General features: G+C 44.7%; 1 protein-coding gene across 6 annotated transcripts in view; it reads left to right on the top strand.

Moving 5' to 3' along the window:
* ADGRB2 (adhesion G protein-coupled receptor B2) overlaps window positions 1-13,961 on the top strand; it is a 468,088-nt gene that overhangs the window by 375,706 nt on the left and 78,421 nt on the right. For all 6 annotated transcript variants that reach the window (XM_088462147.1, XM_088462149.1, XM_088462146.1 and 3 more), the window contains one exon: window positions 13,360-13,554. In XM_088462147.1, the coding sequence (XP_088318273.1) occupies window positions 13,360-13,554 (195 nt within the window). The remainder of the gene's footprint in view (window positions 1-13,359; window positions 13,555-13,961) is intronic.

The following is a 13,961-nucleotide window of genomic DNA, read 5'->3' as shown; positions in this document are numbered from 1 at the left end:
AAACTACTGTGCCCTTTCCTAATGACTGCTCTGAGCAATCATGTGCCTTCTATGCGCCCCCACCCCCTGCCAGGATGGGCTGTGACTGTGCACCGGCACCGCAATTATCGGTATATATAGCCATTAGTCCCGGCGGTGACAGGCTCGGCACGCTGCATGCCCGGCGTGGGAGCAGCGGAGTCTGGATAAGCGACATGCCCGCGCACACCAGCAATTAGCGTCTCATTAGCAGGGAGAGCCGCGGGCGTGTGTATCTCTCCCCGCTCTGTGCACCGCCACCGTCCCCGGGGAGGGAAAGGTCAGTGCTGCCGGCGTCTCCCAGCTCAGCGCGTCCCGAGAGTAAATCATCTCTTGTTATGGGGGAGAGGAGAAGCCGGAGACCTGCGTAATGTGGTCGGAGCAGCTGGGGAGAAGGGAAGCGCCATCAATGATCACCGTGTAGCAACAGTGACCTCACGTCACAGTCCTCTCCTTGTGCTGCCCCCTTGCCAGTGTATATGGTAGTTCTGTATCACTGCATATAAATACCTGGATCATGCAGATCTGTGCATGTGGTTCCCACAGAGGGAGGCTTGCACTTTTTTAATATTCCTAGATTACTTTGCAGTTATTTGTTACCATCCTGTAAGGGTATATTATGTATGCCTCAGAAGCAGTAGTTACTGACATATATTACTGCAGTATAGTGAGGTAATACTGTTACATGAAAAGCGCAGTAACTAACTCAGTAGAAATAGCTGATGTATATTAAATAACTCAGCTACATGAAATTACATCCAAGGGCCGTATTCAATCAGAAGCGAAAAGTCAGTTTCGGCGATACTTTTTTGCCGATGATGTCATTTTAGCAGATTTCATTTATCCCCGTATTCAATTTCAGCGTCTTCTCGCCGGTGCGAAAACGCAATGTAATGTAATAGGCAAAAACGTTTTGCCTATTAATAGCCGGTGGAAAAAGTGCAGGATTGGGGTTTTGGGGTACAGAGGTGCGGAAACCACCTTGTACCCTTTGTATACCCCCCTTGATGCAAATTGTATAAAAAAACTGCAAAAAAAATACACAAAGGACACCCCAAAAAAAGCACTGAAAAAATGGGCGAAAAAACTCAAAGTGGGGGTACAAAATCAAAAACTAGCGAAGTAGCTTTTGGGGGGGTCTGCAAGTATGGGAGAGGTGTTTTTTGGATTGCAGGTGTTTGCTGACTGTGCGTTTTTGGCGCTTTACTTTAGCAACTTTAAAATATGTTTGCAACCGTTTTCATGTACCCAAAATTTGATGGGAATATTTATTTCCCCCCCCCAAAAAGGTGCAAAATGCTATTCTGCACCATTTGCTGACAGACGCTAAATAGCGCCTAGTGAGACCATTTAAAAACCCCAAATACCTTTAGTAGGGCTATTCCGGGGTACCCATAGTGATCCCCCATGTCAGTGTGTCTTTTGGGGGGTGTTAGGCTGATTTCCCCAAAACTGACAGTACTTTTTGCCGATTTCAGTTTCGCCGGGTCCCATTTTCACAGATTTGGAATTGAATATGGGGATAAGTGGGGATGAGCGCGATACTTTTTTGCACCCAAAACCAGCGATGACAGCGAAAAGTTCGGCAGTGGACTTTTTGGTTCTAATTGAATACGGCCCCTACTATGGAACAGACATAGGGCCATATTCAATTAGAAGCGAAAGTCAGACTTTTCGCCGTCATTGCTGGTTTTGGGTGTGAAAAGTATCGCGCTCGTCCCCGCTTATCCCCATATTCAGTTACAAATGTGCGAAAACGGGATCCGGTGAAATCGAAATCAACGAAAAAGTCCTCTAGTTTTTGGGGAAATCAGCCTGACACCCCCCTAAAGATGCTCTGAAATGGGGGATCACTATGGGTACCCCCAAATAGCCCTGCTAAAGGTATTTGGGGTTTTTAAATGGTCTCAATAGGAGCAATTTAGCATATTTGGTTAAGTGGTGAAGAATAGTATTTAGCAACCTTTTGGGGGGGAAAATAAGTAGCCCCATCAAATTTGGGGTACATGAAAATGGGTGCAAGCATATTTTAAAGTTGCTAAAGTCAAGCATTAAAAAGCGCCAAAAAGGCACCTTCAGCAAACACCTGCAATCAAAAATACACCTCCCTCATGCTTGTAGACCCCCTCAAAGGCTATTTCGCTAGTTTTGAATTTGTACCCCCACTTTGATTTTTTTACCCACTTTTTCTAAGTGCTTTTTTGGGGTGTCCTTTGTTTTTTTTTTTGCGTTTTTGAAGCAGTTACCGTCAAGGGGGGTGTCTAAAGGGTTCAGGGTGGTTCCCGCACGTTTTCACCCCAATTCTGCACTTTTTTCCGCCAGGTATTCATAGGCAAAACTTTTTCACCTATTACATTGCATTGCGTTTTCACACCGGCGAAAATACGCTGCAAATTGAATATGGGGATAAATGAAATCGGCGAAAATGATGTCATCGGCGTAAAAGTATCGCCGAAATGGACTTTTCGCTTCTAATTGAATACAGCCCTGAGAATCCCTTCCTGTAGGCAGCTCTTGCCTGACTGACATACTACATCCAGGAGTACATCAGGTTAGCACAACAAGCACTTTTGCCTTTGGCAAAGCAGACATACAGTACCTAGTAGTTTACACAGAGCTGTCAACCTCTACAGTCGTAATCCATTTTTTCCTTAGAAGAGCAAGGGTGACCGTGACCTAATTAACGTGACTGTAAATTCATTATTTAACCAAATGTTATCAAATCTTTGCCATGGATTACCCAGCCATTGTTGATTTACTGTTATTTTCAATAATTTTGTATCTTAGAGAAAGCTATTCAATAGTTAAGAGTTAACTTTTTTTTAACTCCTACAGGCCCCCATTTATTAATAATCGCAATTGCAATGCGATCTAGGCATGACATTACTGCCCATGATCGTATTGCAATAAGTGATCATAGCGCCTGGGTGTATTATCCGGCACTTGCAGGGACAGGGGCTCCGAAAGGAGTCTGTCCCTGCGATGTGCCCTGTGAGCGGCCGGGGGTCCTGCGCATGCAAATTCCTGCTTACTGCACATGCAAGGCCGTCATTGCCTGGGAGGGCTCCGGAGAAACCCTACGCCGGCTAATTATGCGCAGTGTAGCCCATAGGCTACAGCGGCTAACGCCATCTTCAGGTGGCGTTAGCCGCAGGGGCCAATATCCGGAATGCATCGCTTTCCGGAGGTTGGTAAATTTGTCAGCATCGCATCCCCCATAGAAACTTATGAAGGATGTGGCTGACAGCAGGAATGGAGGGATAGCAGCAGGTATCGGAGATACCTACTGTGGTCCCTCCTTCATACATTCGGGGGAAACTTAGGGGTCTATTTACTAAGCAATGGATGGAGATAAAGTAATAGCCAACCAGCTCCCAACTGTCATTTTGCAAACACAGCCTGTGACATGGCAGTTAGGAGCTGATTGGCTGGTACTTTGTATCCGTTTGCTTTATCTCCAACCAAGGCTTAGTAAATAGACCTCTCAATATTTGCTGTTTACCCCCGAAGATATAGAATGATAACTGGGCCCCTCAGAGACAAATCTGCTCAGGTTTTAACCACATTGTGTGGGATGGATACCTCTGGTTAGCACTATACATTGTGACTTTCTACAGACCGGTGGTGATATTCAGAGGGATATAGAGGCGACATATTGGGATTATACACCCCACCACAAATTAACAAAAATGTCATAAAAGATTTCAAAGTCACTTTTTAAATGTTAGGCCTAAGATGCCCTTGTTCATAGGTGATGCCCTGGCCCTGGGTTGTGGAGGTATATTCTCATCTGAGGAGTGTGGTGCTGTCTGCAACATCATAACCCAGTGCCCATTCACAGGATTTCTAGATATAGGGTTTCCATAATGCACATCTTGAGTGGGCATGATCCTCATGCAAGGACCATAGCTATAATTTTAGCTAGTGCAAGGCCATTCACCAACCCTTTCCTATTCGCTTCAAATACACTGGCAATGCTGCCTTCCCTACTGCCCCGCCAGAATTGGGATAGTTGGCAGACTATTGTGCTCTTCCCAACCTGTTATTGCTGCTTTCACTACTTTTGTGCATACACACGTAACGATTTTTTGACCGATTTGTCGATAACAACATCGTTATTAGATCGTTCAAAAAAATCATTCAGTTTATGAGTTATAACGATGAACGATAGTCACAAATGCGCACTCCCGTTTGTAGTTTGTAGTTATCGTTCATCGTCCATTTCAGACTGTCCAACATGACAATTTTCATTAAGGGAAGGAACATTGGGCCTGATTCAGACCCGGACGCTATCCGCAGTGCGCTCGCTATTGCCGATGGTTGCTAATCTGCGCATGCGTATGCATCGCAGTGCGCGTGCGCAAACTACACTGCGTTCGCAGATCCCTCGCTCGCACAGCTAAGCCAGCCCAGCAGAGTGAGTGACAGGAGAGGCCATTTGCTGGTGGTAACAGGGGCAGTCCAGTAAAACGGGGGAGTGGAGGTGCGAACGCAGGCGTGCCTGAGTGTTTCAACGCCATTTTAGAGGCGTGCATAATTAACAGGCAGCGTCATAGTACATGTCACCAGCCATTTTTTTACTCTGTTTTCCTCGCAATGCTTGCAGTAGAAAAAAGCTACCACAAGCACTGCGTTCACATCCGATAGTGGTCGATGTACCAATGTTTTCACAAACTTCCAGGAGATGACGTGGGGCAGTGGGCGTCTCTGCATTTGCTAAGGGGAGTCTGCATACACAAAGCGAACGCTCGTACAGGTAAGATGGGCATGGTTATGCCTTGGTGAGCGATCGCTCCCCGCCGCGTCACTTTTGCGTATGCTCATAGCGACCGGGTCTGAATCAGGCCCATTATTCGTTCATTGTTCAAAAAAATCGTTCATTACACTTCAAAAAATCGTTCACTTTTTCAAGGGAAAATCTGACAGAAAATCGTTGGTTACAAAATCGTTATGTGTGTATGCACCATTAATCTCAGCTGCTGCTTGTATACAAATTGTAAATTTGGGACCCTGTTTGAAAGAGTAGAGGTTCATTATATGTGGTAAGTCCCACTTCCCAAACAATTCCAGACTTTAAATCAGTAACACCTATGTTTAATAATTAGGCTTCCCTACTTGCAACTAACCCTGGCATTAAATTAATACATTTAATAAATTAACTTCCCAAAATATTAATTAGTATTCACAAATAAATAGCCCTCGTTCTCCACAAACTCAGCCCCACATTTAATCAACAGTCCCCTTACACTGCCAGCATTAAATAAATAGTCCTATTACCCCATCTTAAATTAATAGCCACTTCAACAAGTTAATGCAACAATAAAGTTTCTCCTTTTCTATTGTGTTGGGCACACTATGGGGGGTATTCAGTTAGGTGCGAGAATAGCAAAAATTCTGCACCTGTGGGATTTTTCCTGCTGGTGCTTGATTTCTGCTATTCAGTTAGGTGCAGGGTTTTTTCATTTTTTTGAGCGCCGGTAGGATTTTTTTTATGCGCACCTCCAGAGCACGACCAATTTTTCTAAAATCCATGTATCTAGGAAAAATGGTCAGGAAATGCTGCGGGACCCCGGCGGCACCCCTCAGTAATTACGCACTTTCCGAAGCAGTGTCTTCTTCCTCCAACTTTGGGACCCGGTCTTCTGAAGCAGCAGTGTGTGTAAGTGTGTTGTATCAGTGTATATAAGTATGTGTAAGTATGCGTAGGTATGTTTGAGTGTGTCTAAGTGTCTGTGTGACCCCTGTGTGCGTGTGAGTCCTCCCGGCAGCAGCAGGGAGAACTGCATCTCCTAGCAGCCACCTCCCCTCCCAGCAGTCTCCTCAACTCCCAGCAGCCCCCTCCCCAGTGCAAACATGGAGGGGAAATGACTGGGAGCCGTGGAGACCACCGGAGAGGTAAGCAGTTTTTTATTCGCACACCATGGTTTTCAGTGCTGAAACCCTGCCGTTCATTTCTCTGAGTGCTATGAGCATTCTGGCAATAGGGTATTCTATCCATGTTCACTTCAAAACAGGACAAAGATGACAATTAACAGAATGGTGGTCAGACTGTCATCAAACACACCTTCTTTTGTATGTGACTCTTTCCTGTCTGAGATGAATCAGTCATTGTACAGTCAATAGGTATCGGTGCCGAGAGGGGGGGGGGGGGGGGAGTGAGTACAGTTTACCCGAGCCTGGGCTAGCTAGAGGGGCCCGGGTTCGGCGTCACCCCTCTCCCTCCCTCACAGCAGCTCAGCACACAGCTTGTGCTGGGCTGCAGTGCGAGACCGCTCGCGGCTGCTGCAGCAGCCGGAGTAGTCTATGGTTGTTGGGGGGGGAGCGATCGCGCTCCTCCCCCGTTTAGCGCATACTTGCCTACCCTCCCGATTTGGTCGGGAGCCTCCCGAAAATCGGGTGCTGCTCCCGACCTCCCGGGAAGGCAGGCAATCCTCCCGGCCCCGGCGATGTGACCGCACCCCCCCGCACTTTTAAGTGAAAACACCGGCAGCAGGGGGGCCGGTGACGCGATTCGCGCTGAATCACGTCATCGTGGCTCCGCCCCCGGTTGCACAATGCCATTAATCACGGCATTGTGCATGTCAGTTGCCGGGCCCCACCCCCTTTGGCCACGTCACGCCCCCAACCCTGTAAGCCCGACAGCTCCCTCCCGGAAGGAGGGAGCTAAATGTCGGCAAGCCTGGTTTAGCGCCAGGCTGGGGGGGCCAACAGCGCCCCCCTCCCCAGCGCGCAGCACTGCAAAAATGATTTATTAATGTTTTTGCAAAGGGGCATGGCCATGCCTCCCACGATTAGGCTACGCCCTTCCTTTACCGGGGCCTGGCCGGGCTCTCTATGGCCCTGTCAATAGGTTGACACCAAGTGGTCAACATCCAAGGTCAACAGTGTCAAATGGTCGAAATGTTCAAAAGGTGAATACAGAAAAGTTCAACAATTTTTTTTGTTATTTTAACACTAATCCTCCCCCTAACCCTCCCCCTAGTGCTTAACCCTAACCCTCCCCCTAATGCCTAACCCCAACCCTAACTCTCATCATAACCCTAAAAATCATGAAAAACCACGTGCTGACATTTTCAGTGCCAACAATTTGTGCATTATCCGTTGTCGACCTAAATCTATGGCAACATTTTTCCTGTTGACTATTTGACCCTGTCGGCCATCTGGTGTCGACCTATTAACTATCTAAACACTGTAGCTCTTCCATAAATGTACCAAATAAAAAGAGATTTTAAATACACCCTTTAATATCTGTATTAATCTATTGTACATTACATTATATTACATTGAAAGCAATAGGGTTAAAACGGGTGTGATATGAGATAGACAGTAATTAAATAGACAATGTCTAGATAGACACCAGATGATAGACAGTCAATAGTTAGACAGGGACAAAAGGTCGACAGGGACAAAAGTCAGACACACTAAAGTTAGACATGTTAAACAGTCGACATGTACAAAAGTTCGACACAAAAATGGTCGACAATTTAATTTTTCGTTTTTTAGCCCTAATCTTCACCCTAACCCTCCCTCATGGTGCCTAACCCTAACCCTCCCTCATGGTGCCTAACCATCTGGGTAAGTGCCTAACCCTAACCGTGGGGGTAAGTGTCTAACCCTCCAGTAGGTGCCTAACCCTAAAAAAGAAAAAAATGTCGACCATTTTTGTGTCGTCCATTTTCATGTTGAACTTTTGACCCCATCGACCTTTTGTACCTGTCGATATTATTACATGTCTAACTTTAGCGTGTCTGACTTTTGTCCCTGTCTAACTATTGACTGTCTAACATCTGGTGTCTATCTAGACATTGACTATTTAATTACTGTCTGTCTATAGTCCGGAACCCGATTAAAACTGGGTGCAGTAATGATGTCTCTTCTGTTCATGTGCAGTCAGAGCTGCACACATTAGTGAAGACTGGCTTAGTTGTCTTGTGATGATAGGACCCATAGTCTAACAACTACTGATTGTGCACAATTAGCCAGATGGAGGTTAGCAAAGCAATGTTTTGTGTTTTAGTTCCCCGGGAGGAGCATAGAGCATCATGTTATTTAGATTGTGTTGGAACTTCTATTCAGATGCGTCAGTGGACTGGATGGGAGCCTGCATGGGGTGGATAACCTTGAAATGTGTTTTCTTTGTGACAGTAAATAAGAGGTACAAATTGCAGATGTATTTAGATGACATTTTCTCGCAATAATATGCAAGGCAGATGTGTATTTACTAGGATATACAAATTATCTCTGCACTGTAGTTGAACAATAGCTGTTTAAAGTGTAGCATATTAAACTGGATATTGCATTGCTACTGTAGGTGGGGATGGTGAGATAAACAGTAATCATACAGTATGTGCCCATTGCAGTGTCTAACAGTATTACTGTAGCTGTAGTTTAGTAGATTGGTATTTCTTCCTGCAAGTTAGGTTTTAGAATGAGCTGGTAAGGCAGACTTGGAGATGTTCTTTTATGTTTTGCATGATTTGCTGTGTGACTGTCAGCTGTTTATGTAAACTACTAGACTTACTGCATGTATGTAGACCACAACTGTATGTATGTACAGTATGTAGTGCAGCTGTATTTCTATAGGTTCCACTGCCTACACACTAGACAATGTGCTCACGATGCGATATCGTGAGCAATTTCCCTTGAACTCTCCCCGGCACTCCAGGACACGATGTGCAGCAAAAGCTGTCTATCGTGCACTATCAAATGATTTGCCTATCTTTAGATTGTGCGCGATAGCAGAGACACAGATGCTTGCACGGATCTGGGAGATCCATGATACATGCATCTGTGTGTAAAAAAACTAAACACAGATGCACGGACGGGATCAGTGAGATCCGTCTGTGCTGCTGTGTTTAAAAAAATGAATAACCTGTGTAAAAAATGTTTTTAAAAAAAGGCGTGGCTCCCCCCAAAAGAGAACCAGCACCGGGCTTTGGAGACCCAGTACAGGTTGTGCTAAATACAAGGGACAAATGATGTAGGGGGACCCCTGTATTAAGCACAACCAGCACCAGACTATTCAGAACCAGCGCTGGTTGGCAAAATATAGGGGACAAACGACTTAGGGGGTCCCTTTATTAGCGCAACCAGCATTGGGCTCTAATCCAGTCCTGGTCTGGAAATACAGGGGAAAAAATTTTGTAGGGATCCCCTGTATTTACCAGAACCAGCACAAAACTTTTTCTAGCAGCGGGGTAATGCTACAGCCAGGGGAACCCTTTCACCGGGTCCCCCAGCCATAGCATTACCCCTGACCACTAATCAGCCGGGGCTCCCTAGGGAGTTGGGAACCCCCCAATAAAGGGGTCCCCCTCTCCAGGGTACCCTAGGCCTAGGCTGATAACCCAGTGCGGCGGGTGCCAGGTTGATTATTTAGTGTGCTGCATTTGAAATAGTTACAAATATTGTCTTTTGCTGTGGAACTACAGGTCCCAGCAAGCCTCCCCCGCATACTTGGAGAACCACAAGTACCAGCATGCGTGGCATTACGGGCCTCTGGTACCTGTAGTTCCACAGCAAAAGCAATATTAAAAAACACAGAATACACACACTTCATTAAAACATACATGCACACACACATGCACACACACTATCTCACATAGGGGTAGATGTATTAACTGTGGAAGTGGCATCAGCGCACGTTATGTGCGCTGATATTGCTTTTTCCCCATGTATGATTGAGGGTTTGAGCGGTAAATGACAGGGGCACAATCAACAGGGTTATCGACAGCTGCAGCCTGGCGATTCCCTATCCCACAGCAGGGACAGCACTGCACATGGGATCTTGCGATACTTCAGAGATCCCGCGCGTGCTCAGTGGAGCCGGCCGGGACTGAGATACAGCGTATCAGCACTAGACTGATGCTCTGTGCTCTCTAGCGGGTATCGCTGGAGGGGGGAGTTATCACTCCCCTGCCCCGGCCGATGAGATGTTAATACATCTCATCGTTAATGCTTCCTGCTTCGCCTTGGTAAAGAGGCGAAGCAGGAAGCATTATAGTCACTTTAATACATCTCACCTATGTATCCCTGTAGCCAATCACGTCCTCTTCTCCGTGTAGAATCCATAGGGTACCTGTAAACAAAAAATCCATACTCACCTACTCCTATGCGTGGATCATGTCATCTTCTGCCCATGTAGGCAATCCCAAGTCTTGGCAAAACAAAAAAGTGGAAATATCCAGACCCACAAACTAAGTACCGTCCTCTAGGGACAGTACTACCCAAATTGCTGCTCAGCCGTGGGATTTTACTATGGAAATCCCGGTGATGGGCGCTCATTGGCTAAGAGAGGCGAGCTTTCCACCTCTTAGCCAATGAGCGGTTCTCACCATTGACTTCAGTGGTGAGCATCGCGAGGTTACTTAAAGTTACCTTTGCAGTTCTCACCATTGACCATGCGTCGAAATTGGCCAAATCGTACATAATATCGTCTAGTGTGTATGCATCTTATAACATACAACTCAACACATTCTAATCCACGGATGACCAAATAAAGAATAATGTCAGAGGTGCACGCCATTTGGATGCAATGCCAAGTTCACGTAGTTCAGCGATTATTTGCATCTGCGCATGTGTGAATATTCCTGAAATCCGTACGACGCATGCGAGTGTAGGAACTAGGATGCTCTTGCATTCATGACAGACTGTATCAGAAATGTTGGAGGACAGTGCAAGCGCATGTGCAGCCCTCCAACTGCGAGTCTGCTCGCAGTGTCTCCTAGCCTTAGACTGATTGACAGTCTGCGGCATTTGGGGGCAGAGCAGGAGTCTTCCTGGCAACTGTTCTCATAAACGGGGGAGCATCGCCCCCATTTTCCAGGTGGGACCCCCAGATTTCCTAGCCTCACAAATGACCAGGCACTGGCCAGGCTGAGGTAGGCTTCAGCTTTCTCAGACTGGCCAAAGGTGATCCGAGACATCATCTACGAATGCTGCACTCAGATATCTCAGATACAGCAAGGAGGTGTCTATTACCTCCATACACCTCCTGCTGTATTCACTTTTTGTTGGACGGTATTGCATGGCCGCTTCTGTGCATCTGTGCGTTACCGTCCATCTTTGAATCAAGCACTATGGGGCCCATTTATCACTGTATATTTGAGGTATAATACCTGAAAACACCAGTTTCCGGGGGTTAACCACAAATATTACGTTTCCCCGGATGTATGAGGAGGGACTGCAGCAGGTGTCTCTGAAACCTGCGGTGATCTCTCCATTCCTGCAGGCAGCCGTATCCCCCATAGGCTTCTATGGAGGATGCGATGCTGCCAAAGTTACCAACATTACATATTACTACATATTGGCCTCTGCAGCTAACGCCATCTGAAGATGGCGTCAGCCGCTGTAGCCTATGGGCTACACCTGGCTTAATTAGGCGGCGGAGAGTTCCTTCGGAACCCTCCCCGACGATGGCGGCCATGCATGTGCAGTCAGCGTGACTGCGCATGCGCAGCAGTTCCGGCAGCTCTCTGTGCACATCGCAGGGATGCGTTCCTTTCGGAGCCTGTGTCCCTGCATGTGCCGGATGGTACATCCAGGCGCTATGATCGCATATTGCAATGCGATCATGGGTGGTAATGTCTTGCCCAGATCGCATTGCAATAGCAATCATTAATAAATGGGGGCCTATATACCTAAGTAGCAAATGTGTTATTCAGTTTGCAACAATTTGATGCATGTTGTATGTACTATATTTTATTACTATTATAATAATAATAAGTCATTATATAATTCAACAAAGAAGTATATTTACTATCACTACTATTTTATGCATTTTATCAAGATATACATTTGTACAACATGTATTTGTGGGGGAAGTCATAACTACTTAATATAATATACCTGAACATGTATTACCACATTTAATACAATACAGTAGCTTAGCTATTATAGACTCAAGCACTTAAGGGGTTACTTCTCTCATAAAGACTAGAAAAGCTTTCAGAGTAATTTTGTGCAGTGTTAATTGAACTGTTACATTGACGTCTGCCAAATGATCATGATTGGCCATTGTCAACACTGACTGCATTCTGGACTATGAAACAAATACGGTGCTAGTGTAATTCCTAGTTCTGCATTTATAATGAAGCCTCCATGTGGTTTGATTATAAATTGTGACTCAAACAGAGGAGAAATATTAAAGGACAGTTGTCTGCCTAATCACTATGTGCTGTTTAATTAAAGTCTGCCTTTCCTATGTTCTAAGTTTTTCCCAGGGTTGAATATGAGTTGGCAGATGCTTATGGTGCAATTAATAACATCATTAATTCATCTTAAGAGTTCACAGAAAAATAACAGAATAAACATAGTAATAGTATCTAATTTATTGGCAACCCAGAAAAAATTAATCAAATAAATGCTGCTGAAGCCTGGATTACTGCCTCTATTTAATGCCAGGTGAATGGGGCAATGTTTTTGTGTATACTGTGTATGAATGTAATGTACAGTGTGGTCAACTCACTGTTGAATGCAAGTTACACCCACATTGCATGCTGAAATATGTGTAAAAGAGTATACCACCCCTATGCTTGGTTACATAGCTGTCATCATTATCAGTACTCACTTGCACCTTACCTATCCCTAGTGCTAGAGATCTGTATGAAAACAGGGCTATCTTCTACGCACAACGCTGCATAGCCCGCAGTTCCCCTAACATGCCCTTACTTCACATAGCTTGCATGCAAACACTCTGTTACCATCCACTTATACCTCTTCTGACGCCAGTAGGAATATGACTGAGTAGTGTATACCTCTGATTGGCTGGTAGATGCACACTGGGCTATAGAGCATGCAAACAAGCCGGATCTCTCCACATAACTGACTTACACTCAAGTGTGCATTATGTCTATGACTGTCAGTATCCTGCAGTGTAAACTATGGTTTACAAATACATATGTGTCTGTTTGCTGATGAACTGTCCCTAATCTCATTCATCATTGCTGTCCAGTTACGGGGTACAATATTAATTGGTTCGTAGAAGTGACTGCTTTCTAAATCCTGTGTCATATCATCCAATTGTTTTTTTTGTTTATTTATACTGTACTACCAGTGATACACACTTCACAATCCATGGGTTCTCTACCACTTCTCACACCTTATTCATTTACACGGGTCTGACTCAATGCACATAATGATGTATTATTTTCTAACCATATCTTTTGAGGCCTTTAATTGTTTGTAAAGGTTTAATTATTCTTTACTAGGCTGTGTATTTTATGTATCTCTTATTTATTAAATTCCCTTCAGTGGCAATAAGTGCTGTTCTTATAAAATATATTCTAACAGTGTTCATATATGAGTATATGACATCAATAGGATCTTTGTTCCATCCTACAGCTCCGTGAACATTTGGCGAAAGGTCAGCGCTTGTTGGCAGGGCAAGGTATGTCACAGGTAGTACGGAGTATGTTGGAATTGGTATCAACCAAGAACTACTACAGCGGAGACCTTCTTTTCTGTGTTGAGATCTTGCGCAATGTGACTGACACATACAAAAGAGCCACCTATATACCCTCCTTTGAGGACATTCAGGTAAGAGTATAACGAGAGGTATAAACAAAATACTTTATTCGCAGAAATTAGTTAATGGACTTGTCTCAAATACATTTATAAAACTTCAACATGATTAATAGCTTAGAAGGTGAATTGATGGCTTGCGTACTGGGAAGAAAATGTCTGGTTATAAATTAATATAAATGTCAGAATGTATGTAACAAATACAACACTCTCATAAATGGCCTGACAAAATTATGAATATGATAATATTTTATTATAATCATTACACTGTTAACATTTTTTGTTTCTGTTAGTCTGGTAAGAAAATAGAAAAGTATGATATAGACATGTTACTACTGGTATTTAAGGGAAAGTTCGGTATATAAGGAAAGGCTTGCTTTTCTGCAGACACAAAGTTATGTAACGGGGAGGAAGGGGTGATG

Source organism: Taudactylus pleione, unplaced genomic scaffold, assembly GCF_031769625.1.
Source record: "Taudactylus pleione unplaced genomic scaffold, aTauple2 ptg001153l, whole genome shotgun sequence".
Classification (NCBI taxonomy): domain Eukaryota; kingdom Metazoa; phylum Chordata; class Amphibia; order Anura; family Myobatrachidae; genus Taudactylus; species Taudactylus pleione.
Note: the sequence above shows the minus strand (reverse complement) of the source record. Positions and strands in the feature narration are given on the sequence as shown.